We start from the raw sequence: 22903 nt of genomic DNA, 5'->3' as shown, positions 1-22903 counted from the left end.
GGCACTCGGATGGATATGCAAAGCCATGTAGGACTATTGGGTTGTCTTTGGCTTTTGTCCATGCGAAGTGGCGTGCTTGAACGCCTTTCTGTTGCTTGAAGATTTGGTGTCTCGGGAGTCTCCAGTCTGAACATCTGGGGCACAGCCCAGTCCTGAGTTCTGGCTCTTGTCTAACCGCCCCGGCAGAGATGCTCGTGGTGCCTGGCCCAGCGTTGGTCACAGTGCTGTGAGACACCTCCCTTCCTTTGGTTGAGGAGTGACACGTTCCTGGCACTTTTTAAGAGCAGTTCTCTGTGTGTCCTTAGCAAGGTGTCTTCATCTTGTCTGTTGGCACCTTTCCTGTCCTGGTCCCTCTGAAGCCTGCTGGCTCACCATGTGTTTCCTCCCATGGGGTCACCTTCCCTCTCCCTAAGGAGGCTCTTCTCAAGCAGCCAAGCTGCAGCATCCCTGAGTTGTTTCTCTCTGCTGAAGGTGGCCAGAGCCTGGCAGCTGTAGTTCTGATTAGGATTTCCAGGCCGAAACTATGAAAACATGCGCTGTGAGCCTTGCACTCACACCTCAGATGGTTTGCACGTGCATGGGAAACGCAGTGATTTGGGATGCATCAGATGTACCTTACGCCCAGGCGTTTTGACCTGCCTGCGAGCAGCAGATACAGCTGGGATTCCCGTGAGAATGTAGCAGGTGGGCTGAGAAACTGCAGTTGCTGTGAGCAGGTGCCACATACCTGGAGATCAGTTCTGTTCAGGCAAAATTTTACAGGTGGATAAAAGGTGGATGTGTCTAGGGACACCCAGCTGTAGGGTGACCGTAGTGTAAGGCCAGGGCCTACCTTCTCCTGTTCTGCCTTGCCTCCATCATCGATCCGCCTGCCCTGCTTTACCCACCTGCTCAGTCAGGAGCTGTCGGGTTTTGGTGTGACCCCCTGGGCCAGGCAGGAACCTGTGCCGGCTTCCCCGTGGGTCAGCTGGCACCTGGGGAAAAAGCGCTCCTTGCTGCTCTTGCAGCATAGCTTTGTGGTAAGACATCGACTGGGACTTCTTAGCGGGCTCCAAAGGGTATCATCTCACAGGCTGTCACTAAAGACTCTTTCAAGTGTCAGTCCCCAGCATTAATTACCAGGGATGGCAAATCCGATGAAGAGTGAGCGTTGCCTCCACCTTTGCGTGCTTATGGCTTTTTGCTGTGCGGTGGGGCTTTCGAGCGCGACGTGCTGTGCGGAGTGAGCGACTGGAGGTGTGCTGGGCCCGACCTGGCCCCCCCGGGTGCTGCCTCCCCTCCACCGGGCTGCAAGGCAGCAGGCGCTTCCCATCGTCAGGAGTTTGTGCGTGCCGTGCTGCGCGGTCTGTTGGGATCGATTGCACTTTCCATGGGGAGCGTTTTTCTCTGGAGGTCGTGCAGCAAAAGCGTCTGTTTTGCAAATCGCGGGCAAGCCGAGCACGAATCCATTGAGCCAAACTTTCCTCCGGAGTCTCGGAAGTGGCTCTGCAGCAAGGCGTGCGGAAAGGCAGCTCCCTCGCGCTGCTGGAACATCTGAAGCGGAGCTTGGTGCAAACAAACTGAGGAGCAACGTGCTGAATAATGACATCTAGCAACAAGCGCGTCTGGGTGATAAAGTTAATGAAATTACAGGTTCTGACCTGATACCAGGCTCTGCTGTGGGTAGATAAACAGCAGGGCAAAGATGAGATGTTTATTTCTCCCCAGCTGCAGCCTGTAATCTGGACGCACCGTGCAGGGCCATTAACATTATTACTGTTATGCAAAATCATTTTTGATTTGGGAAGAAAAAAAAAATCCCCCAACTCCCTAGAAAATGGAAAGCTGACAAAATTAGAATTGCAGCAGGAGCACAAACTGACCTGGTGACATTGCACGGAGCCCAGATGAATTTAGACAGAGTGAAAATCCAAGGCAGTTTATGAAGAAGAAAAGTAGTCTCTCTTATTAATAATATAAAATAGAGCGAGGGTGGAGGCAAGAGACAGCGAGTTCTAATTAGCCAAAAGGGTCCCTTTGTACTGCTATGGAAAGGGGGTCGTACAGTCTTCTCACAGTTTTGGGGTTGCCTCAGGCAATTAGGAAGTCTCCAAGAATTTCTTGGTTTGTGGGTCTGAGAGGTGCAAAGTGGTGTTTGTTGTGAGACGTGGTTCCTTGGGTCTTGGCCTTTGCTGGGGTGTTGGGGATGGGGTCCCAGTGCATTTGAAATCTTCTTCAAATATGAGGTTTTGGTAAAGTCCTGTGGGTGCCGTCACCTTCCTCACCTCCCTGTACCCCTCTCCTTCATTGCCTCTCTGAACTGTGCCTCGTTCCTCCAGGCAGTTGATGATGGATGTTCCTGAGAACTTCTGCCCTCCCTTGCCTTTCCTGAGCAGATGGCCTCAAGCTCCAGCCCTTTGGGAACTCCTAACTTGCTTTTCTCTTTTTATGTCTCTGGCTCCCATCTATCATCTTATCACTTTGTCCTATAGCACAGGAATGCTTTACTTCTGTTCATCAAATACTGTTTCAAAGGGTTTGGCCCCTAGTCCATCGCAGGCAGCACCATTAGATCCTACAGTGTTACAGATGGGACATGTTGATTACATGGAGATGGAGCTAGTAACTCAGGGGAAATGAAAGCAGAGCAAACTTGAATGTGGTGGTACAAACAAGTTCCCCAGGCCCTCCAAGGAGAGAGGAGGATGATTATCTGTCCAAATAAGTTTTAACAAATTTGGAAAAAAATGCCCAACTCTTTGCTAGTGAAATCCTCTTGGCATTTTCTGCCTTTGTGAAGCCAATCGTGGGGCAAGAAGGAGAGAAGATTTTGCCTAAACATATTCTCCTAAGGATCAGTGGGAACCAGAACTTCTGTGTGGTAAGAAGTGAGTAGAAAATAGAGGTCTGCAATATCAGACTTGAAAAGTTATGTATCTGCCATGCCAGTCCTGCAACAAAGGACCCATCTTTATTTTCTTAGTTTCTTTCATGTTCAGGAAAAGAAATAATTGTTCAAGCAGACCTTCTGCTCTCATCACAGACGCTGCAATCCGGGTATGGCCTCCAAGTCTAGACAGGAGACGTGACTTATTACCAACAATACAGATGATGAATACAATGGGAATTATCAGAGGCATGGTTGTGCTTCTTGCAGTCATCTTGAATTTGTAGCTCCTCGACTTTTTTCTAATCTGCTGTGTTGACTTGGGCAAATCTCTTCAGTTTTTCTTACTTAATCCGTAGATGCTTTTCTCAGCAGTGATAGTGGGTGGTTTTTTTAGCATGCCTGAAAGATAGCTTAGTAGCTACAGTCTGAACCTGGAGAGAGAGATTTGACTCCACTCTGCCACAGCTGCTTTTTTAACCCTGGCCAAGTCACTTTATGGTCCGGTCTTCATCTGTGAATTGGAGAAGCTTGCCAAAATTATAAGGCAGATATTTAAATCCAGGCTGTGTCAGGCGTGAAAGCAAACTCTGTTATTCATTGTCATCTGTTGGTGCAGTGCCTGTGAGCTTCACATGGGACCGTGACCTCTGTCTGTTGGGAGCTGTACGGACCCAGGAGGAAAATGATGTGTCTCTCCTCAGAGAGCTTCTGGTCTGCATGTGAAGCAAAAGCAGCACATGGGGGAGCACAAGGAAATGCGAGGTCATAGTAACATAAGAGTTTGTGGTCCCTTGCAGCCAGGTTGCTCTTGGGTTTCTCTAGCTAATGTAGTGAAAGAGAATTTGAAGGAGGAATATTTTTGACAGGGTTATGGGGAGATGAATGGCTTAGGTTTGAAATAAGAGAGAAAGGGCAGATAGAGGAAGGGTCGAATTAGTTGGCCAGGAAAGTGATCTGTAGAACAGCATTTGTCAAGGCTGGAGATAAGGATGTTTCAGGGACTGAAATACGGAATAGAAAGACTGATAGTTAAGCTGTGTCCTGGAGGTGTTACTCATAACAAATGTATGAGCTCTGGAGCATCTTGGATGTGAGAGCTAACAAGAGGATCTGAGTCAGAGGCGATGTCCCGGTAATAGCCTAAGTGACAGGCAGGCCGAGGCCACAGACATTGTCCTCGGAGGTGAGAAAGGACATCTCACGGAGAACCTGATGGAGAAGAGCAATGTGGTTTTGCTGGGCTCGAGCTGACAGGCATCCCTGAGGAGAAGTCAAAGACAGGCCAGACTCGTAGTTTGGACGCCGGCAGGGTGACGTGCTGCGGTGCTGGGGCTTGCTGTCGGCACGTCCCCCGCGACTGCCGTGACGGGGCTGGGAGCTGGCTCGCTCCTGGTGCAGCCTGTCTCCAGCTGCCTTTTGCTAGTGTAGGCACATGCAGCGTGCCCGTGAATCATAGTATTAAACAGAGGCTTTCTGAGCCTTTAATAAATAAAACGATGGCTTAACGTTTGCTGGGGCTGGAAGCTAAAATGGGACAGTACATCAGGTTGGTATCGGATGTGTCTTGGGGCTCTATCTTCTTTCCCGTGACCTAATGGGATCATGACCCTCTTTGTATTTGATGAGCTTTTCCCCAGATCTAATCCCCCACCAATTTTTGCATAATTCCCCAAGACCTTTTAAAATGTATATTTGCGCAGCTCGTGTGGCTGCAGTGAAAAACGTTCGGTGCAGTCCGCTGATTCCTGGTTGACAAAAATCCCACTGAAAATTTCAGCTTAGAGGAAATCAAAATAAATTAGACCCTCTGGGATAAGAAACGGATCCCAATTCAGGAAGGCATTTAAGCACGTGCTTATCTTGTGTCTCTAGTTATCAGAGCAATTAAGCATGACTTTAAGACAAACGTGCTTAATTCCAAGTGATTGGAGTGCATTGTTGAAGAGAAATGGAGAGAACAGGGGCTGTAGTTGCACAGGTTATAATGGATATGCTATTTTATAGTGATGCCAGCTGTGACTTAATGTTGATTTGAAAATGTATATACCTGCCAGGGAAAAACTTTGCTTTCCAGAGACATAAACATGGTCATAATTAATATATTATTTACCTTTCCAGCTCTGAACAGAGAGCTCCCAAGCTGAGCTTTAGGTTTGTTTTGATCACCCCATCATACAAAATTGATTGCATCAGGTCCCGGTTTGGGTTGTCGTGGGGACAACCGTGTTGATGCCTGTGTGTGGGTTTTATTCCATGGGGAGGTCCAAGTTCAGGTGAAGCATGGAGTCGGGAGAGGGAGGTCTGTGCGTGCAGGGGAGCACATCGTGGGGCTATTCTCCGTTAATGGGCTGAGCAAGGAGAGGTCTTGAGATATAAATGAGCTGTGGGGGGTTGTGCTGGGAGGTCCTGCCTGGCCTGCACGCAGCTGATTGCAGGGAAGGGCACGAGCTGCTTGGGAAGGGGTACAGAGTGTGAAACTGCACCTTCCCAGCTGGGTCCAACCCCATTTCACAGCTGAGCGAGAGGCACTTGGAGCCTTTTCTTTGCAGTGCAGAGGGAACGATGGTATTTTGGCCTGGTGCTGCTGCAGGACTCCCCTGCACACCTCCCAAACGCTTCCCTGTCCCATAATCTGTCCCAATCCTCCACAGCAGCTGTCTGCCAAAACAAGCCCACAAAGGATCCCGGCCCAAGAAGCCCTCGGAGAGGCTGGTGTCTCTCTCTGAGCTTGTGTGTCCTCCTCCGCAGGAGGCATCGTGGGCTTCTGGCGGTGCTGGTGTGTCCATGGAGCACAGCGTATCGTGTTGGTACTCGCTTAGTGACTAGTTAAGGCTTAAACATCTCTCATCCAGGCGGGGCTTTCCCTGGCTTGCCACAAGGGCTGCTGTTGAGAAGATGCTCTTAGGTTGGATTTCCTGATGAGAAGATTTTGTTGTTTTTCCTCCCCTTCCTTTGCCTTTGCTATATCCCACTTGCTAATTTTATGAGACAGAGGAGATAAGAAGCAGAAGGAAAAGTGGCTTCTGATGGTGCTATGGGAATCGAAGAGAAGAGGGGCGTTTTAATATACCAGCATTTAGCTGAGCATCCCAAAGGGGTAGCGGTTTCATGAAGTCCCACTGGTTTATGGCTGTTTTGCAAGACTTGGGCTGGTCTCCCCTGATGCTATGTGACTTCCCAAACCCGAAGTAGCCAAGTGAGTTGAACCAGAAGAGGAGAGTCCTTTGTATTCCCCTCTTCCAGCCAAAGCTGTGTGACCTGTAGCTCATCAGGTCAGCAGCTCTTTTAACGTGAGGTTTGTTGGGTTTTATGGAGCTGTCTCAGCCCCTTGATGCCTGTTCAGGTTGTCACGGCAGTTTTGTGTGCAGTATCCCCAAATTCCCCAGGTGTCCAGAATGTTTTTCATCCAGGTGAAATCACCAGCTCACAGAAGATAAGCTGTGAAGTTTTGGCTGTCCAAGGAAAACAAGCCATCAGGAACTATATTTATATAGATGTCAGACTTGCATTGTTCATCACTCTGTGCATAACTATGAATGTTTGATAAAGCACTACATTATTAAAGGCAGAGCTGGGTTGCAGACCAGTTAGTGACCAGGACTGGCTTTGAGATGTTTTTTTGCCTGATGTAAAATATAAAAAATAATATGGTAGCTTTTTATTCTCCTTGGGTGACCCTGAGGGATCTCAAGTGTCCTCTCCAGGTTTCCCTGCTGTGTGTGCTCCACAGCGCGTTGCATCATGCAGCCGCCTCCCGTGCAATGCAGATGAACTGGGATCTCTTCAGCTCCACCAGGCGTCATTTCATCATCAAAACAGGGCTGGCATGGAGCAAAAACCTGATGTTGGTTCCTGAAGTCAACCTGAAGAGGAAAAGGGGGTGTGGCAGCTGGAAGTGAAGGAGAAAAACCCTGCAATTTTCCAGTTTCTGCTGGAAATAGATAGGTGCTGATCATCTCTTAGGCAGCCCCTGAGATGTGTCACTCAGAGATGAGGCTGTTACTGTGCCGATGCACGTGGGGCTGCTCCAGTCCGTGGTGCCTGCCGAGGATGATGGACCTGTTTTGTCAGCCTTGACTTGCTGGCTAGGCGTTGCTTGTCACTTCCTTGGCTTTTAGTGGGCATCATTGTTAAACCAGGTGGTGTGCGAGGAGAAGCTGGAGAGAGGGGTCCATTCTCAGCTCTCCTCAGTGCTGTGGAGCAGCCCAGCAGCTCTGACCCGTGTGAGGTCTGCCCGTTGCTGGAGACTGGCTCACGGACAAGCCTTCCTGGGCTTACGGATTTTATGGAGAACAAGGCCGCCAGTGCAGCGACAGCTGCTTTGCTCTGTCTGCATGTCCTCTTCCTATCAGTCATGTTTTAGCTGGCTGTGACACTGAGACCGTTAGTTTTGTCGGTTAGCTCCTAAGGAAGACAGATCGAGGCCAGGCACCTGTGCAGGCATTAGGTCTGCAGGCACCTTCCAGCCCCATTTATCATAAGGCAGCAACCTACCTGAAGGACCCAGTGGGAAGGGAAACTTATTAACAAGGCACTTCAAATCAATCCTTTTTGAAGGCCCCAGTGAGTTACGGTATTTGCAGTGACTCACCTACCCTGGGGCTCCTCCTTGGAGGGCCCTGCAGGGTTTCAGCTGCTGCCCGTCTTGCTCAGTACGTGGCCGAGATGAGCGTGGGAAGCAGAGCCCCTTGGGATCCCGCAGCGCCTGGCCTTGCTTCCTTGCACTTGCGTTTTGGAAGTGTTTTGCTTTCAATAGCCTGGACTCTCCAGGCGTTCCTTCAGGTCCAGCTCTTCTCTTGAGCCAAAAGATCAGCTCTGGGACCAGCAGACTGCTCCTGTTCTTTGGTCAGGGTGGCTGAATTGGACCCAGCTGCCTACACTGATGTGCTCGAGGTGGTTTTTCGCTGTTGCTAAAGAGGTGCTGCTTTTGGAGGGCATCTGTGCAGCATGTGCGCAGCTGAAGCTTCTCGGCCCCATTGCAAGATGGATTTTTGGTGGTTTGCACTCCTCCTTCAGGTTAATGTCGCTTCTTTGTCCTCCCCAGCATGCAGCGTGGAGTCTGCTGGTGCTGGGAATGGGGTCTTACTTTGTCTGCTGGGCAAAGGAAGTTTCAGGTGTAACTAGCAAATCTATTGGCCAAATGGTACCTCTGCCTCCTTGGGGTAGTACCAGGCTGGACTGTTTGGGACAGGAGGTGAATTGGTGGCAGTAGTGCAAATATGCACCATGCTGCCAAGGAGGGAGTTTAGAGAGGTGGTGGGGTATGGAAAAAGGTCACTGTGCCTGGTTTCCCACCTGCATTTGCAACCCTTGTTGTTCCCTGAGCATTGTCCTGCTCCTTCCCATCCCTAGGGATGCCAGAAGTCACTAATACGCACCTGCTTCCGGCATTCGAAGGGATAAAGTGCTGCTTCTGCCAGGTTCATCCGCTAACTGTGATTCCTTGGCCAGGTAGGGATGGGGCTCTCTTGCCCATGTTGGTACTCTGCCCTCATCCGCCTTTCACAGCAGGGCTCCCCTTGCCAGTTTGCAGCTGGTTTTACTGCTGGCCTTTCCTGGGACTTGCTGGGCACATGGGGAGGACACGTGCGGTGGGGTGGAGGGAAGCTGGAGGTTGGGGCTCTGCCCACGCATGGTGACGGCTGCTCTCCTCCCTGCTCCACGCAACATTAGGCTGGGATTCTTCATGTGCCCGTTAGTACCAAATAGAGAAGCTTCCTCCAGAGTGTTTTTATTTAGCTTTTCAATTATTTTGTAACTTAAGAAGTATTAGCTGCTGCTGAGGGCCTGCCCATCTTCCTTGTTTCTGTCTACTCACTGCATAAGCTAAAAAGTTATGGCAGCTCTTAAAAAATATAAGAGCTTCCTTACAGCTGTGCTGCTGGAGATGGTGGGATGCAGGATCTCCAACAGCCCAAGGCCCTCTCAGTGCTGGGGTGGGGCAAGATCAGGCAGGCTTTTGAGGGCAGATCCTATGACTGAAGGCTTTTCCTTGCCGTGGTTCCCAGCAGGAGGAGAAATGGGGTAAAGGGACAAATGCCCTGGAGATGTCAGGGAGAGTGGGTGTGCTAGAAATGTCTTTGCCCCATAGGAATTGCTGAGGATTTCCTAGGCCAGAAGCAGCTCCCAGGCAGGTCAAACCCAGCAGGTAACAGCCCAAGAAGTGCTGTGACCCAGCTGGTTTGCAGGGTGTTCACATCGCAAAGGTGTGCAGTGGAGGCAGGGTTGTTGGACTCTGGCTCTTCAATGTTTGATCTTTCACTATGTGCTTATGATGATACTGCATTATCTTAATTCACAAAGTAGGAGGTTAGGGAGGTAGCAGAGGGGTAGGGAAAGGAGAAAGGAAGAAAAGTAGGGAAAGTGAGGGATGAAATATAACTCAGCCACTGTCGATAGGGCTGTGATTGTGGTCGTAGTTGGAAATGATGCCATTAATACAATGCTTATTCATTTCATATCATTAAAAAAAAGGAAGCACTTTGCAATTACCCAATTCCAAATGAAATTAACATTCCGTGGCATTTTCCAGTAAATGGTTAGTTTGCACACATGAGTGGAGGCAATTAGCTGGGAAGTGATTGAGTGCCGTGACTGGAGAGAGGATGAAGAAGGGTCAGGGCGCACAATGGCTGGGCAGGGCATGGCTTTGAGTTCTGGCTTTGAAATTCCCCTTCCCTGTGGGCTGGATGTTCTCCTGGGGCTCCTGCCGGTTTGACTAGCAGCTCTTCTGGCTGGAGCAAGGACAGGATCAGCAGATATTTTCTCCTGCTCTGTGAAGTTGGAAGGAATGGCAAGGCTTTGCATGGGAGCAAAACAGAGGAGAAATAGAGAGTTGGGTGTTACTAATTCAGATTAGCCCCTTTTCCTCCTGCCTGCCAGGACTAGGAAGTCCAGAGCAGGCTCTGGAAAGCCTGACTTTGCTGTCTGGTTGAAGGTTGCCTGGTCTATACTGGGCTGAGCCAAGCTGCTCTGATCCAAAGTGAACTATGGCCGTCCCAGCCAAATGACTGTGGGTCAGAACCAGAGAAACTGGGCTTGGTCTCTTTGTAATGGACTGAAACCAAAGAGGAAAGCAAGAAAATGAGAGAGCTTATCCTAACTTAGTTTAGCATGATTGGTTTAGCCAGATAAGCCACTCTGTAGTGCATTCAAAGACAGCTAAGCTTGTCCATGTGGTTGTGCATGCTGCCTCATCACACCCATCCCAAACGGCCCTCCCCCTCTCTCTGAGCACGATGATCTGTACGCAGGGGCTAAGAAATGCTGCTGTGCTCTGTGCACTCGGGCAGCCCCAGCTCTGACGTGGCTCCGATACCGAGGCTCCTCTGGGCCACTTGCACGATGTAGTGGGGGTTTTGTGCACGTTTGTGTATGATACCGAAAGCGTCAATGGCCATATTTGCTTGCCCAAGCTTTCGACTATGTTGGCGTTAGCAATTTTTTAAGGAAACAGTGATGCTAGCAGCATGACTCAGGGTGCTCAGTTTCCTATGGGCTTACATCCAAAGGCTGGCTTTATTTGGTGCTTAGGAAGCTCCTCCTGAAATTTTTCCTACAGTCAGTAAAGTCACCATCTGTGGTGTGGATTCTCCAGTGTCTCTTAAGGACTGTGCTTAGGCTGCAGCCTTTCCCTCAATGGGAAGTGGGTCTCTCCCCTTCCTGGTCTCTCCTGAGGTGGCATGGTGTAGAGAAGAGACAGGCAACACAATTATGTGAGCTGTATATACTTCGGAAATGGGACTGAGGGTGCTGCCTTCAGCCACCTCCTGCACTTCTTCCCGAGCCACCGGGACATGCATGGCACAGAGGTGGTGACAGCTTGGTGGAGAGTGACCCTGAGAAGCTTTGAGCTCTGCCGGGTGCCCTAAGGAGGCTCTCTGGGATTTCTCCTCCCCTGAGGAGGCTGCAGGAAGGGATGGGTAGGTCTACTCTGAAGAGCTGTGATAAAAGCAGCTCCTTGCAGAGCCTCTGCTCCAGCCTAAGAGGTGGCTGTAAAAGAGAGTTGTGCCTAGGCTGGTTGTTGTGGTGGGGGGGAAGAGCGGGGTTGGATTAGGGCAGGAGCAGCCCCAGGAAACATCTGCTCACTCCTGTGTATTGTGGAATCCTTCCAGGTCCTAGTGACCCAGTATTTTGTTGTCCTCATCCAAAGCAGGAAGACCACTGAGGCAAGTCTCCAGACACCCTCGTGGGTCACATCTCGCTGTTAGCTGTTAAATAGCCCCAAGCTGTGGCCTCTGCACATCTCAGGGGTCGTGCCTTGATGCCTCTGCATGGTTGCCCCACCATAGGATCCCAACGGGCACGATTCGCTCCCCTGCTTCACGTGCGCTCCCATGTGAACACAAGTCCATGTGCTCCTATACCCCTCCTACGCTGTACGTCAGCCTCCCCAAGCATCTCGCTTTTCCCATAACCATCGCATGCTCCAAGCTTTATTAAAAACCAATGGAGACTTTTTCAGATTTGTTAAACTACTGAAAACTTCTGATCATATCATGGTTTTTTCCTGCCTCGTACCAGATAAGGACTGTGCTGGCTCTGAGCCCGGAACTGAGGGTGGTGGAGAACAGGGTAGAGAAGCAGTCATCTCATGAATATATGAAGGAGGAAAGTACATTTGTTCAGCTTGCCTCAAAGGAGACATCTCAAATGGAACTTTCCCCTCCCTTATCTCTTCTTCTTCTACCCTCCCCCTCCAATTTACAATTAAAATCAATTTTTTATGCATGAAGATCTATTTTTAAAGAGAGAGACCTATTAATATATATAATGATCTATTAATATATATTAAGTTCTATCTTAAAGAAATGTATACATTTTCTATTTTAAAGCCCCCCCAAAAGGGCTGAGAGAGAGAAGAAAGAAAAAGCAGAGATGGAATACAAGCATGTTTTCAAAATGCTCCTCGGTTCCAATAGCCCTATTTGGATGAATCTGAAAACCCCTCTGTGTAAGAGAGTTTCTCCAAGGCAGAGTGATTCTCCCTAGCTCAGTGTTTGCAGGCTGGGGCTGGGGGCCAGGACGTAGCTGAGGAGGGGGCCGTGGCCAGCTCGGGCAAAGCATGCTGTGCCGTGGTTACAGTTTCCTCTGGTGGCTTCATCTAAGGATGGCATGGAGAAGTTTGCACTGCAGAAGGCACTTGGTCCTTTGCATTTGGCTCTGATATGTGAGTATATTTGATTAATTGTGCTTAGTTTTGATTTTTTTTCAATATATACATATATATGTCCTGAGTTGGTTGCATAATGCACTCAACAGTCTCCAAGAGTTGTTTGGACTTGGTATTTGTGGTATACGAGATGGACTGGTTGGGAGCAAGTGACTGATGGGGGCAGAGGCTCTCTTGCTCAAGGTCGGAGGTGGTAGAGGTGTTTGGTGGCCAAGAGAAAGGGATGGAATTATAAAGTTCTCAAAGTTTGTCAGGTCTTTGCTGTGTTCACTGTGATTTGTGGCAAGATATTTCTATCCAGATGTGTTTTCTTCCCAATATGTGTAAAATGGTAGTACAAATTTTTCCCACCTTCATCACGTAGGCATTGGCATAATTACCTAATTTTATGCTAGTAAAGCTCTCTGCTTTTTGAAGCTTAGTACCTTTAGAGTGGCACTGTTGAAAATCAGTCCACATCCCAGTTTCAGAACAAACACTGTTGCTTACTTCATGCTTCAAAAAACAACAAACACCCATTATTTAGAGCTGGTGAGAAAACAGAGTTTCCACCATGTGGAAAACTTCCAACATTGTGAAATTTATGCTCATTCCAAATTGGATAGAAAAGTCAATATCTTGAAATACTTTCTAGAATAGAAATTTCCAAAATATTGATTCAGAAACATCAAAATGACCTCATTGAAACACAGGGGTTTGATTCACATAAAACAATTACAATATATTAAACTTAAACTATGCTACACATACGTGGTGTGCATGTACGTTTACATAGTGTGTTATGGATGTAATGATGCATTAGACCTTTACAGCCAGCATCAGTGATTCACAGGAGAATACCTATGCCCTGTGCCTAGAAAAAGATTATTTGAAAAATATTGGAAGCAGTCAGTAAGAGTGAGGGAGAGGGTCTTAGAGGAGAGTTCGTGTCTGAAACAAGGGGGCCGGGTTGTACATGTGGCCACAGGTGCCATCATAAATGCATGCAAAAGTCAAAGTAAAATAGGAAGGAAAAATCCCAACAACCTTGATTTCTAATTGTGTCCCAACTTTTCCATTTAATCCTTAATTGAGTTTGACGTGTTCGTGTGAAACATTTTGATTTCAGTGAAATGGTGTATTCAGTCGAGCATTTCTTGAGCTTCTCTGCTAGTTACTCTGTGCAGTCTTCTCTCCAAAGCTCTGGGAGCATTTAAACCACTGATAACTTTGAGGAATCCAAAACTTGGGCTCTGACACCTAGAAATCAAACTTGATGTGAAAATCAAGTGCTAAGAAAAAAAAGAAGAAAAAGCATCTTCAAAAATTTTTGCTTGGTGTCTGGTGTGGGAAGCTCTAATACAAGCTGGTGTTGCCTTTCCAGCTTCCTCCCTGCAGTTAGGAGAACATAATGTTGCTTAAGAAAGACAAGGACCCTCATGGCTCCAGAGACTGAGACTTTAAGTCAAACACTGAAGAGTGGGAGTCTCAGGAAAGTTGTCAGCTTTGCAGACCTTAAGCCTCGCAGCTCTATTTTAATACACTGCCAAAAGCGAGATGTGGGCCCATCCAGCTCTCACGACCGCTCAGTGGAAGTGCGAGGCACTGAGCCTGGTTTAGAGAAGCTGCCTGCTCTTCTCCTGCCCTGGTCAGGTTTGGTGCAGCATCTAGAGAGGCTGTTAGGTGCTCAATGACTATAGGGGTTCTGCTAGTGCAGGAGTGTTGGCTTAGGCTGAGGGCAGTTCTCCGGCGTGCAATACGGCTGGTCCACTGGGATCCTCTGAGGCAGCGTCCAAAGACTCTAGAGGATCTCAGCAGGGTTGTGAGGGTTCGTTTCCAAGGGATATGGGATACTTGCATGGCCACCTGCCCCATCCTTGCTTCCCAGCCTCTGATGGCTGGGAAAAAAGTTGCATGTTCAAAGCGGTTTTGCAGTTCCTTGTCCCTTGCTCTGCACTGTTGAAAGTGAGGATGGTGGAGGTGCTGGTCTTCGTCTCTCTCCCCAAAACAAAACCCAAAGCCAGCCTGTTACTCTGGAAGAAGTTATTTGTTCCCTTGTGTAAGTGGTGGGATGTTGTGTCCTTCTCACCCTGTGAGTAGGTTTAGTCTGAGTGGCTGGGGCTATGGCAGAGCAGGGAGGGAAGCAATCCCAGTTCTTCCTTTGGGATGAGCACTGGGCAAGGGTTGGCTTTGGCCCTTGGAGGAGCACGGCTGCCGGCTGTGGGACACAGCAGCTCTCAGACACATCGGGTCAGGGTAAGCCCAGGAACACCTCTCCTGCCTGCAGTGGAAATCCCACGAAAGATGAAATGGGTGCTTCTGCTTTTTATTGCAGTTGCAGTGTATTTTTACCCAAACATCACTCATACTGTTCTGTTGATGACTTGTTTTTTTAGTTTTAATTCAAACAACATATTTTGCCAGTGCAGTTTGCGCCAGCAAAAAGAAGAAAGGCTACTGATATGAATTGTTTTGTGGGAGACATGCAAACGAATAGGGAAGCCATAAGGAGAGCAAATCACTTTCAAGATAGAGTATGGGGGTGGACAGGAGGGAGGTGTACGATGAGAACATGTAATGTGCTCTACAAAGGTACACTGACCTTCAGTAGTGTACTAAAATCACTAAAGGAGATGGAATTTGATTTTTGCGGAGACCGAATAGCCTGGTGTTGCCTGTGTTTTAGTTTGTTTGTAGGGTGATCTTATGCTGCCAAGCCCCCTTACTGGGAAGGGGTGAGATTGCTGCAGATATGTTGGGACAATAGTGATGTGCCAAACCTTTGGGGTGGATCTCACCACCTCTGCTATGCTTTTAAAAACTCTCCAAAGCGGTGACGAAGATGTGAGCTAAATAGTCCTGGTGAATTTATCTCCTTTACCTTGGAAACGGGGAGTAGGAGAGAAGACAGTTTGGCAGACTTTGCTCAGAGAGAGGGCACTTGTATCACATCTAAAAGTGTGTCACATTTGGCCAACGCTGACAATTGTGAGGAGAAACCAGTGACTAAGCGCTGGTGTTGGCACTGCTGAGCTGTTTGCGCGAGGAGGGCAGCGTGCGAAAGCAGGGCCGCGTGGGTCAGCGCGGGAGCCTATGTTTAGCGTTGGCATCCCACACAGGTTTTGCAGGGCAGAGCTGAAATACTTGTTTGATTGAAGCCTCGTGCCGCCCTGCTCCAGCACGTGTTCCCGTCCTTCTCCGAGCAATTAAAACCGCACGGGGCGATGCGAGTGCTGCCCCGCAGCACGTGTGTGTCTACTCAGCCTCCAGCCGCCCTTGCCGGCGGGACGTGTGCGGCCTCCGACGCTGCGCGTGCGTTAACTCGTGATTGCCGTGTGGCTGTGCATCTCTGCAGCAGACTGGCCTCTGCAGATAGAGCAATAGCATCCAGAGTGGGGGATTTTTTTACCTCTAGCTATAAAGGCTCAGATTGTTGCTTATGGACATTCCCGGGTGAGAAAGCCGAGGTGATGGAGTTTATGGTGGACAGTATCTGCTGTGTAGATATGATGGACATCTTCAGGCTCAATAGGGACCTGCTACTCTGCTAATGCTGTGCCTCCTTGCTATGCGTTGGTATCTTCTTCCTTCCTTCTGACATAGTTGGCAGTGAGCGAAGTTTCCTCCTTTAATCCCTGACCCCGGTGATCATTCAGATTAAATCCAGCTACCCTTGGTTTGGCAGTGATGGTTTTTTCCTGCTTCTGCCATGCTGCCCAGGTCAAACTCCCTCTGCTGAGGTCACACCAGCAAGGGCTTTCCCCGCGTTGCTCCCACACCGGGAGCATGGAGAGGCCAAGGAGGTGCCAACGCGCACGCGAGATGCAGAGCGGTGAGGCACGCTGGGAATGCTCGGTTTTCTCTCTGTTTCCTGGAGGTTGAGTAAATATTTGTAACATTGCAAATAGCCGACAAGTGCTGGGACTATCTCCCCAGGAGGATGATGCTTCCCCCCTCCCTGCTTTTGGCATTCGCTCCACTGACAAACAGTCAAGCAGATGCCTCTGGATTGATGTGCTGAGTATGGCGACCAGATGGGGTATGATCACAACGTCGCTGATTACTCCTGTCAGCCGAGCAAGGAACATGACGGAGCTGCGACCTCTCTACATTTCTGAGCTAGCTGAAAACTCGTCCCCCTCCTCCTCCTCCTCCTCTTCTCATCACACTCTTGTGCTGGCCTCCTTTCAGTAAATAAGCTTTAGCCAGGCAGTTCCTAAGATCCCTGCTCTACTTGCACATGTTATATATTGCACAGCCCCGAGGTTCAAATAAATTGCCATCTGTTCGCGGGGAGGCCCTGCTACGCTAATCTCTTGTCCCCGTGCAGCCGCCGAGGGAGGCGAGACAGTCGGGAGCGACTGAGATGCCGCAGAAGAGCGGCGGGGCCACCCCCCCGGGCGAAGGAGCCGTGCCCGCGTGCTTCTGCAGGGCACCGTCTGGGCGGCCTCCTCCCTGCCGTGCGTCCGGGAAGGGCTTTCCCCACCGAACGCCCTGTGCTGGGGCTGTAGGGCCCTGCTGAGACGGGCACTCGCAGGGGGTAAGGGGCTGAACCGTAGCCAGTGCCGACGGATGGTATTGCAGCGTCGTTTCTGGATGCCTCAGCAGAGTGCTGCAGGATTGGGTTTGGCACATCTTGTCGGGAATGACGCAGGAGATGGGACTAGATGCTCTCCTGAGGCCTCTCCTACACTTGATTTCCCCTGTGACGTTGCCTGATGGGATATCCGACACTGCCATATCCTGCAGTGGCTGCCGTAAATCCAGAGCCTGAGTGCTCTCCTGCCGAGTGGGCTTGGGGGATTAGGCCTGTGATTTATGGTGCTTGGGGGACCCCGCTGTTGAATAATGGAGGACATAATATATCTGGTCCGTTAGGCCACACTCTCAGGCTTTCCTGAAATGGTTCCCCCCTCCCATGCTTGTGCCAGAGGTGGATTTGCTCCTCGTCTCTCCGTTGCCCAGTGGGGCACTGCTGAGCTGATGTATTCAGCCAGACCCTCTCCTGAGCCCTGCTCGTTTGCTTGCGCAGATGGGGAACAGCAGCTGATCTCCTCTTCTCCCGTGCTCCCCCTTGCAATGACCCCAGCAGTTTTTAGATATCTTATCTACCGTGTTCAGGTGTGGAAAAGCACCTGGCGTAGGTCTAAAGCCTGGACTGGGAAACCGAGGGGCTCCCTAGGGCATCTGTGCAGGCAGAGCCGTTCAGAGCGTGGGTGGTCCTGGGTGGGGTGGGATTCGGGCACGGCACCTTGCTTGCAGTAGGTGTCCCTAGTAGGTGTGGGCAGCTGCTCCCTTCCATCTGCCTGTCCCTGGGAGGTGTCAGCGCTTGCTTTGCGCTGGCAGTGCATCTCGCTTCCCTGGGCGGCAGCTCCTGCCTGCGGTGGGTCGGCCCGTCCTGGGTACGGGCCCACATGGGGAAGCAGCTCTGTGCGTTGACTGATCTGGTGGTGCAGCTGCGCAAGGGGTCTCGTGATGAGGGCCGTTCCTCCTGCGAGGGTTTCTCCTCGCACCCCTCCCTTCTGTGCAGGCAATTTTTGGAGCCTTCTCTGTCTCCACTGGCAGCTCCTCATTTAAGTCGCATCCTTGTCTAGGGTTACAAATGCCTCGTCCTGCACGGCCACTGTTCTTACTAAAATGAACTCTGCCGCATGCTGCTAAGGGAATTGGAGTCTGTGGGCTGGGGCAGTTATGCATCCTGAGCTCACCAGGTGCCCACGTATCTCCAGCTAAAATACGTATCTAATGTATCTCTGGGCCTAGGAGAGGCAGCAGGTTAATGCATTAGCCCTTACGTCCTGGAGAGCTGGGGAGCTCTGGCTAAGGCACTAGCCAGTTCACTTCCCTAGGTGACATTTGTACGTGGTGCAACACTGCTGCAGAGCTCAGCCGATTTAAGCAGGGCTGGCAGCCTTTGCCGAGGAGAGGGTCAGGGCCCCATCGCCGATGGCTCCTGCAGCAGCTCCGGCAGCCGAGCCGAGCCGTGCAGAGGAGGGCAGGGTCGCGGATGCCGCCATGGAGCGGAGGGTGATGGGCAGAGCTGCTCTAAGAGATTGGAGTAGCGTCTCTGCCTGGCAGTAGCCCCGGTGAGCGGCAACGCTGCAGAGGTGCTGACAGCCCAGCTCCGGCTCCCGGGAAGGCATCGGTGCTGTCAGGAGGGAGGGCTCCCTGCGAGCCAAAGAGGAGAAAGCAGCACTGCAGCGAGCAAAGGGAGCCGGGGAGGGTGGGTGCAGCCCATGGGATTGCTCGGCGTCTGCCAAGGGTGGCAGGGAAAAGCTCTGCAGAGAGGTCGAGAGGACGAGGAGGTCCTTTGATGGGACGCGGGATGCTTGCAGGGCTGATGATTCTTGCCAACTCCAAATGGGCACAGACACCGTAGGGAGGCAGGGGGAGCTTCATGAACTAATCGGAAAGAGACTTCATGACTCTTAAAATGGAGACAGAAACAGAGGTTATGTTCTGCTAATGAGTTTATTTGAGAAGCTGACAGAGGTCAAACTGTGTGCTTAAACCTGGGAGACCTGCATGGCCTTCAGAAGGTCCGCTACAAACCTTTTGGTCCTGATTTTCATCTTTCTCATTTGCTACTGTTTTCGTTATTTCCAATAGCTGCCTGTTGTGCTGGTGGGTGGCAAATTTGATAGGACAGTTCTGGGGGGAGTTTCAGCATTACTGGGTAGGTGGGTGTCTGAGAGCAAAGACGGGAGTTGCTTAAATGTTGAGAAGTGTGATTTGCTGTGCAGCATTGAAGGAGGCTGTTTTCAGAGCTCAGGTGCTGTCACTCTGCATATGACTGAAGGCCTTTGGAAGGTATAGTGGGAGCACCAGCAGGGACTTCCTTATTCAGCTGAATGTGTTAAAGCACACCCAGAGCAGCTATGCAGGTTGTTCACCTAGTTTTAAGCTATGAGTTTTGCATACCCTTATACAGCTCTAGAATTTACTTGTCATGGAGGACACATTCACCTGAAAGGCTGCCAAGCCTCAGGTTTGACTGCAAACTCCCAAAGCAGAGTTAAACACAATCCTAAGCCAGCACAGTCCCATTTGGGCTTCCTGTGACTAGTGATAGCGTTCCTGTGTGTTTTGAACTCTTCAGGCTGTAACTTCTAATAAGGCCATGCTGCTTCTATTTGCCCCTGCATTCACATACAGGAATAGGCAAGGAGTAATTGCAAATATTGGAAAGTGGGGTGAAAAATGTAATTTTCCTAAACTCACAATTTACTGAATTCTGTTACTCTAATAAGAATTGGAAAGTGTTGGCTGGGTCCCCTGAGGTGGCTTCTTACGGCAGTCCAGGTTGGCAGAGCTCTGTCCCATGCCCTTGACTCTGGATCACGCTGTTCTTCGCAAGCGTGACAGTGGCTAGGAAGGGTGGTGGGTATGTGGTTGCCCAAACATCTTTTAACTGCAGTCCCTTTGCCGGTGTTGCAGCTCCCGAGGTGACGCAGGAGACGGTGGAGTCCCTGATGCAGAAGTTCAAGGAGAGCTTCCGCACCAACACGCCCATTGAGATCGGGCAGCTCCAGCCTGCGCTGCGCAGCACGTCGGTGGGGAGACGGAAACGCCGGAGCCGGCCCCGAGGTAGGCTTCCACCCGGCATGGTTGTCGGCTGCTCCTCCAGTGCCGTGGATTTGACCACATCTAGAGGAGTGAGTCTGGCGGGGCCTAAGGCAGGAGCTCCTCACCCTAATCGCTAAGTGCTCTGCTGAGGACCTCTGCCAGCTCACCTATGCAGAGGAGGACCGTAGACTTCCTCTGTAACAGGGTGAAGAGGGGAAAATCCAACATCCTCCGGGTGGTTTGGGCAAGGTGGTTGGGAGTGGTGTCACTTCGTGTCCTCCCCAGGAATTTGTCCAGGTCTGATGTAAGTCTGTGACCCCTGCGCCTCTGGCTGCCCCAGATAACCCAGTTTCATGGGAACAGAATGTGATTTCTGTGCAAGGTTTCGTTCCAGAGGAAGGGGTGAATTTTGTTTTGGCTGTAACTCACATGTCTGGGGCCTTTCTTCATTGCATTTTGCAGGTGCTTAGTTTGGGCATTTTTTTTTATTGAGGGGCCACACACGGGGTGAGAATAGCAATCTGTGGCTCCAAAGGCTGCACATGCAGAAGTGCCTTGGGGCCTGTTCAGGTTTATTTGTAGCCCTGCTAGCTATTCCCAACCCTCCGGAGCAAAAAGAGGAGGTTGGCTGGAATAGTCCTGTGAGCAGGATTTGGTCCCTAGGTTGCTTCCCAAGAGGAGAGTAGCCTCCCACTGCTGCTGCTGAAAAAACGAGTCGTTGTTGTGAGTTGTGTGATGAAAGCAGAGGCTGTGCCTAGAGCTTGGGTCAGATTTTCGGCTGGGGAGGAGGAGGAGGTGTGTTGGGGTCGCTGCGCGCCATCCCGCCGGGGCAGCGCTTCGGCGGAGGCGGGAGGGCCCTTTGGCCGTGGCGGGCTCTGCGTCGGTCTGCCTAGCGCACTGCGGCTCTTTGTGGCAGCGTCGGGAAGCCAGGGAGGAAATAGTTTCCTCTCTGTTTACTGTTGGTTTTGTTTTTCATTTATTTATGAGTCTGAAATGTGATCTTTTATTCTGGATACATTTTCCTGCAATACAGGCCTGGAAAGGGCTTTTTTATTATAGCTCTGCCCATAAATTATTCACTTAGTGTGAAGAAAATGTTCTGACTCTTTAACTGGTTTAAATTATTTGGTTTGTTTTGTAGTAGTTATTCAAATACGCATATCTGGATTTCAGCATGAGCAAGGGAGTGCTTTGGGGTCCGCAATGACTGTCTGGTGAAGTTCCCTGATTCCTTGCTTCGTCTGTTTTTTTTTTTGTTTGTTTGTTTTTATTTCCGTTCTGTTTTGGACTGCCTGGAGGCGAGAGGCTTTCTGGTCACTAATGGAGCAAGTCGATTAAGCCTGAAAGCTAGGAGGAGACCCGATACCCTCCTGCTGGCAGAGTCTCCGGCTGCCCGGGGCAGAAACGTGGCGCCGAGTCCTGCACCGAGCCAGCCCTGTTGTCACCTGCCCACCCCCAGACGAGATGCCTGAAACCCCCCCTCTGTCAGAGGTTCTCACCTCAGACCGCCTCTCCTCTGCCCCCCTGCTGCTCCTCATCTTTGCACCGCTTCAGAGCATGTCTCCATCTTCCGAAATGTCATCCTGCAGCTGCAGAGAAGCCCCGTTACCTCCTCCAGGCAGTGGCCTTCTGTCGGGGCTGACCCTTTTGGAGAGGTGGTGGCTGTGGCCCGGGCAGCACTGCTGTGAATCATGTGGAAATAGCCGTCGGGTGCCAGGGCAAGAGCACTGGAACAGGTTGCCCAGAGAGGCTGTGGAGTCTCCTTCTCTGGAGATACTCAAAACCTGCCTGGATGCGATCCTATGCAATGTGCTCTAGGTGACCCTGCTTGGGCAGGGGGGTTGGACTAGATGATCTCCAGAGGTCCCTTCCAACCTCAACCATTCTGTGATTCTGTGATCCCTTTGTTGCATTCCTGTGAGCTTTCTGCCCAGACTTGTGTTTTCTGAACACAAGTGGTAGAGACCAAATCATGCCAACATCTCTGCTTGAGATGGGGAGGCGGTAGGGGCATAACTCCCAGCCTGGATTTACCCATCAGCTGAGGGTGAGGGTCACTGTGGGGATGAGGGTTGCACTGGAGGGGGTTGTTGAAAACCAGAACAGGTTGCCCAGAGAGATTGTGGAGCCTCCATCCTTGGAGATATTCAAAACCTGACTGGACATGGTCCTGGGCAGCCTGTTCTAGGTGACCTTGCTCGAGGAGGGGTTTGGACCAGATGACCTCCAGAGATCCCTTCCAACTCCAGCTAAGGTTCGATTCTGTGTCCCACTTCACAACCTGCTTGTGGTACTGAGTAAGGTCTCCCTTCATCCCTCTTGTCCACATCCTTTCGTTGAGAGAGTCCTAAACCACATATAATTAAAGCTGGACTATCCAAAAATCCCCCGGACCGCACTTGGCTAGACCCTTGGGTTTGTGTCTGAAACACAGCCCCTCAGCAGCGTGCTCCGTGTTGTAAAGAGGTTATTGTCTAGCATGGGGCTTTTCTCTCTGCACTCTCCAGCTTCACCAGGGAGTGGGGAAAGGACCGCTCTGGGACCAGAGCACACCCAGCTGCCTGTCCATAAATCTTCCCTGATGTGCCTTTTGTTGTACTTTGCTTTCCTGCAAGTGTCTGTCTCCTCGGGAGCTTTTGGAAGTGCATCTGAAGTATGCCAGGTTTCCTCCTTCAGCAGCTGGCCCAGCTGTGCAAGTCAGGTTCTCACAAGCCCAAGACCTGGCTTTGGGGAAGAGTTTCCGAGGCAGGACATGAGCAAGGCCAGGCACTGGGGGGAAGCAGGGAGGAGGGTGCCAGGCTGCCAGGTGAGTTTGGATGGGAGACCTACAGGTCTCCCTTTCTCGCCCTGAGCTGGTTGCAGTGGACCCAAAGGCACTGCAAGAAGTGGAGACCCTTAATTTCCCAGTATCTGGAAGAGCCTCAGATAAAAACATTGCCTCTTGGTTCCCTGTGTGAATCCAGCCCATAACTTTGGGAGCCATGGTGGTGGGCAGGTGCCTTCTCGCTTGCAAGTGTGAAGAAGAAACATAGGCTTTGCCAGCCCAGTTCTCAGTGCCTAATGCATCGTATTTTCCTTGGGTTTCTGTTCCTCCCTGAAACTCTTAACACTCATAATTGCAAATACTCTCAGACACAGTGGGGACCTTTGTGTGGCCTTAAGTGTTAATGGTATAATATACACTGTGAATTTCAAACAGGGACTGTGCTTTTGAGTGTCTCCATTTCTGGGAGACTTTTCACTCAAGACACCCTAGAAAAATTTTTTTAAAACTCTCCCTTGTCAGAAATCACTGAGCAGCTCTGAAAAGCAAGCCA

General features: G+C 50.5%; 1 protein-coding gene across 2 annotated transcripts in view; it reads left to right on the top strand.

Moving 5' to 3' along the window:
• The window catches only part of ASTN2 (astrotactin 2), a 426223-nt gene that overhangs the window by 117378 nt on the left and 285942 nt on the right, over positions 1-22903 (top strand). Inside the window, exon 4 of one of the 2 annotated variants that reach the window (XM_026113784.2) lies at positions 19458-19607. The exons of the other annotated variant lie outside the window; for it this stretch is intronic. Coding sequence (XP_025969569.2) covers positions 19458-19607 — 150 coding nt within the window. The remainder of the gene's footprint in view (positions 1-19457; positions 19608-22903) is intronic. 2 annotated transcript variants of the gene reach the window in all.

This window comes from Dromaius novaehollandiae, chromosome 20 (assembly GCF_036370855.1).
Source record: "Dromaius novaehollandiae isolate bDroNov1 chromosome 20, bDroNov1.hap1, whole genome shotgun sequence".
In the NCBI taxonomy this organism is placed as follows: Eukaryota; Metazoa; Chordata; class Aves; order Casuariiformes; family Dromaiidae; genus Dromaius; species Dromaius novaehollandiae.
This window is presented reverse-complemented; position numbering and strand designations above follow the sequence as displayed.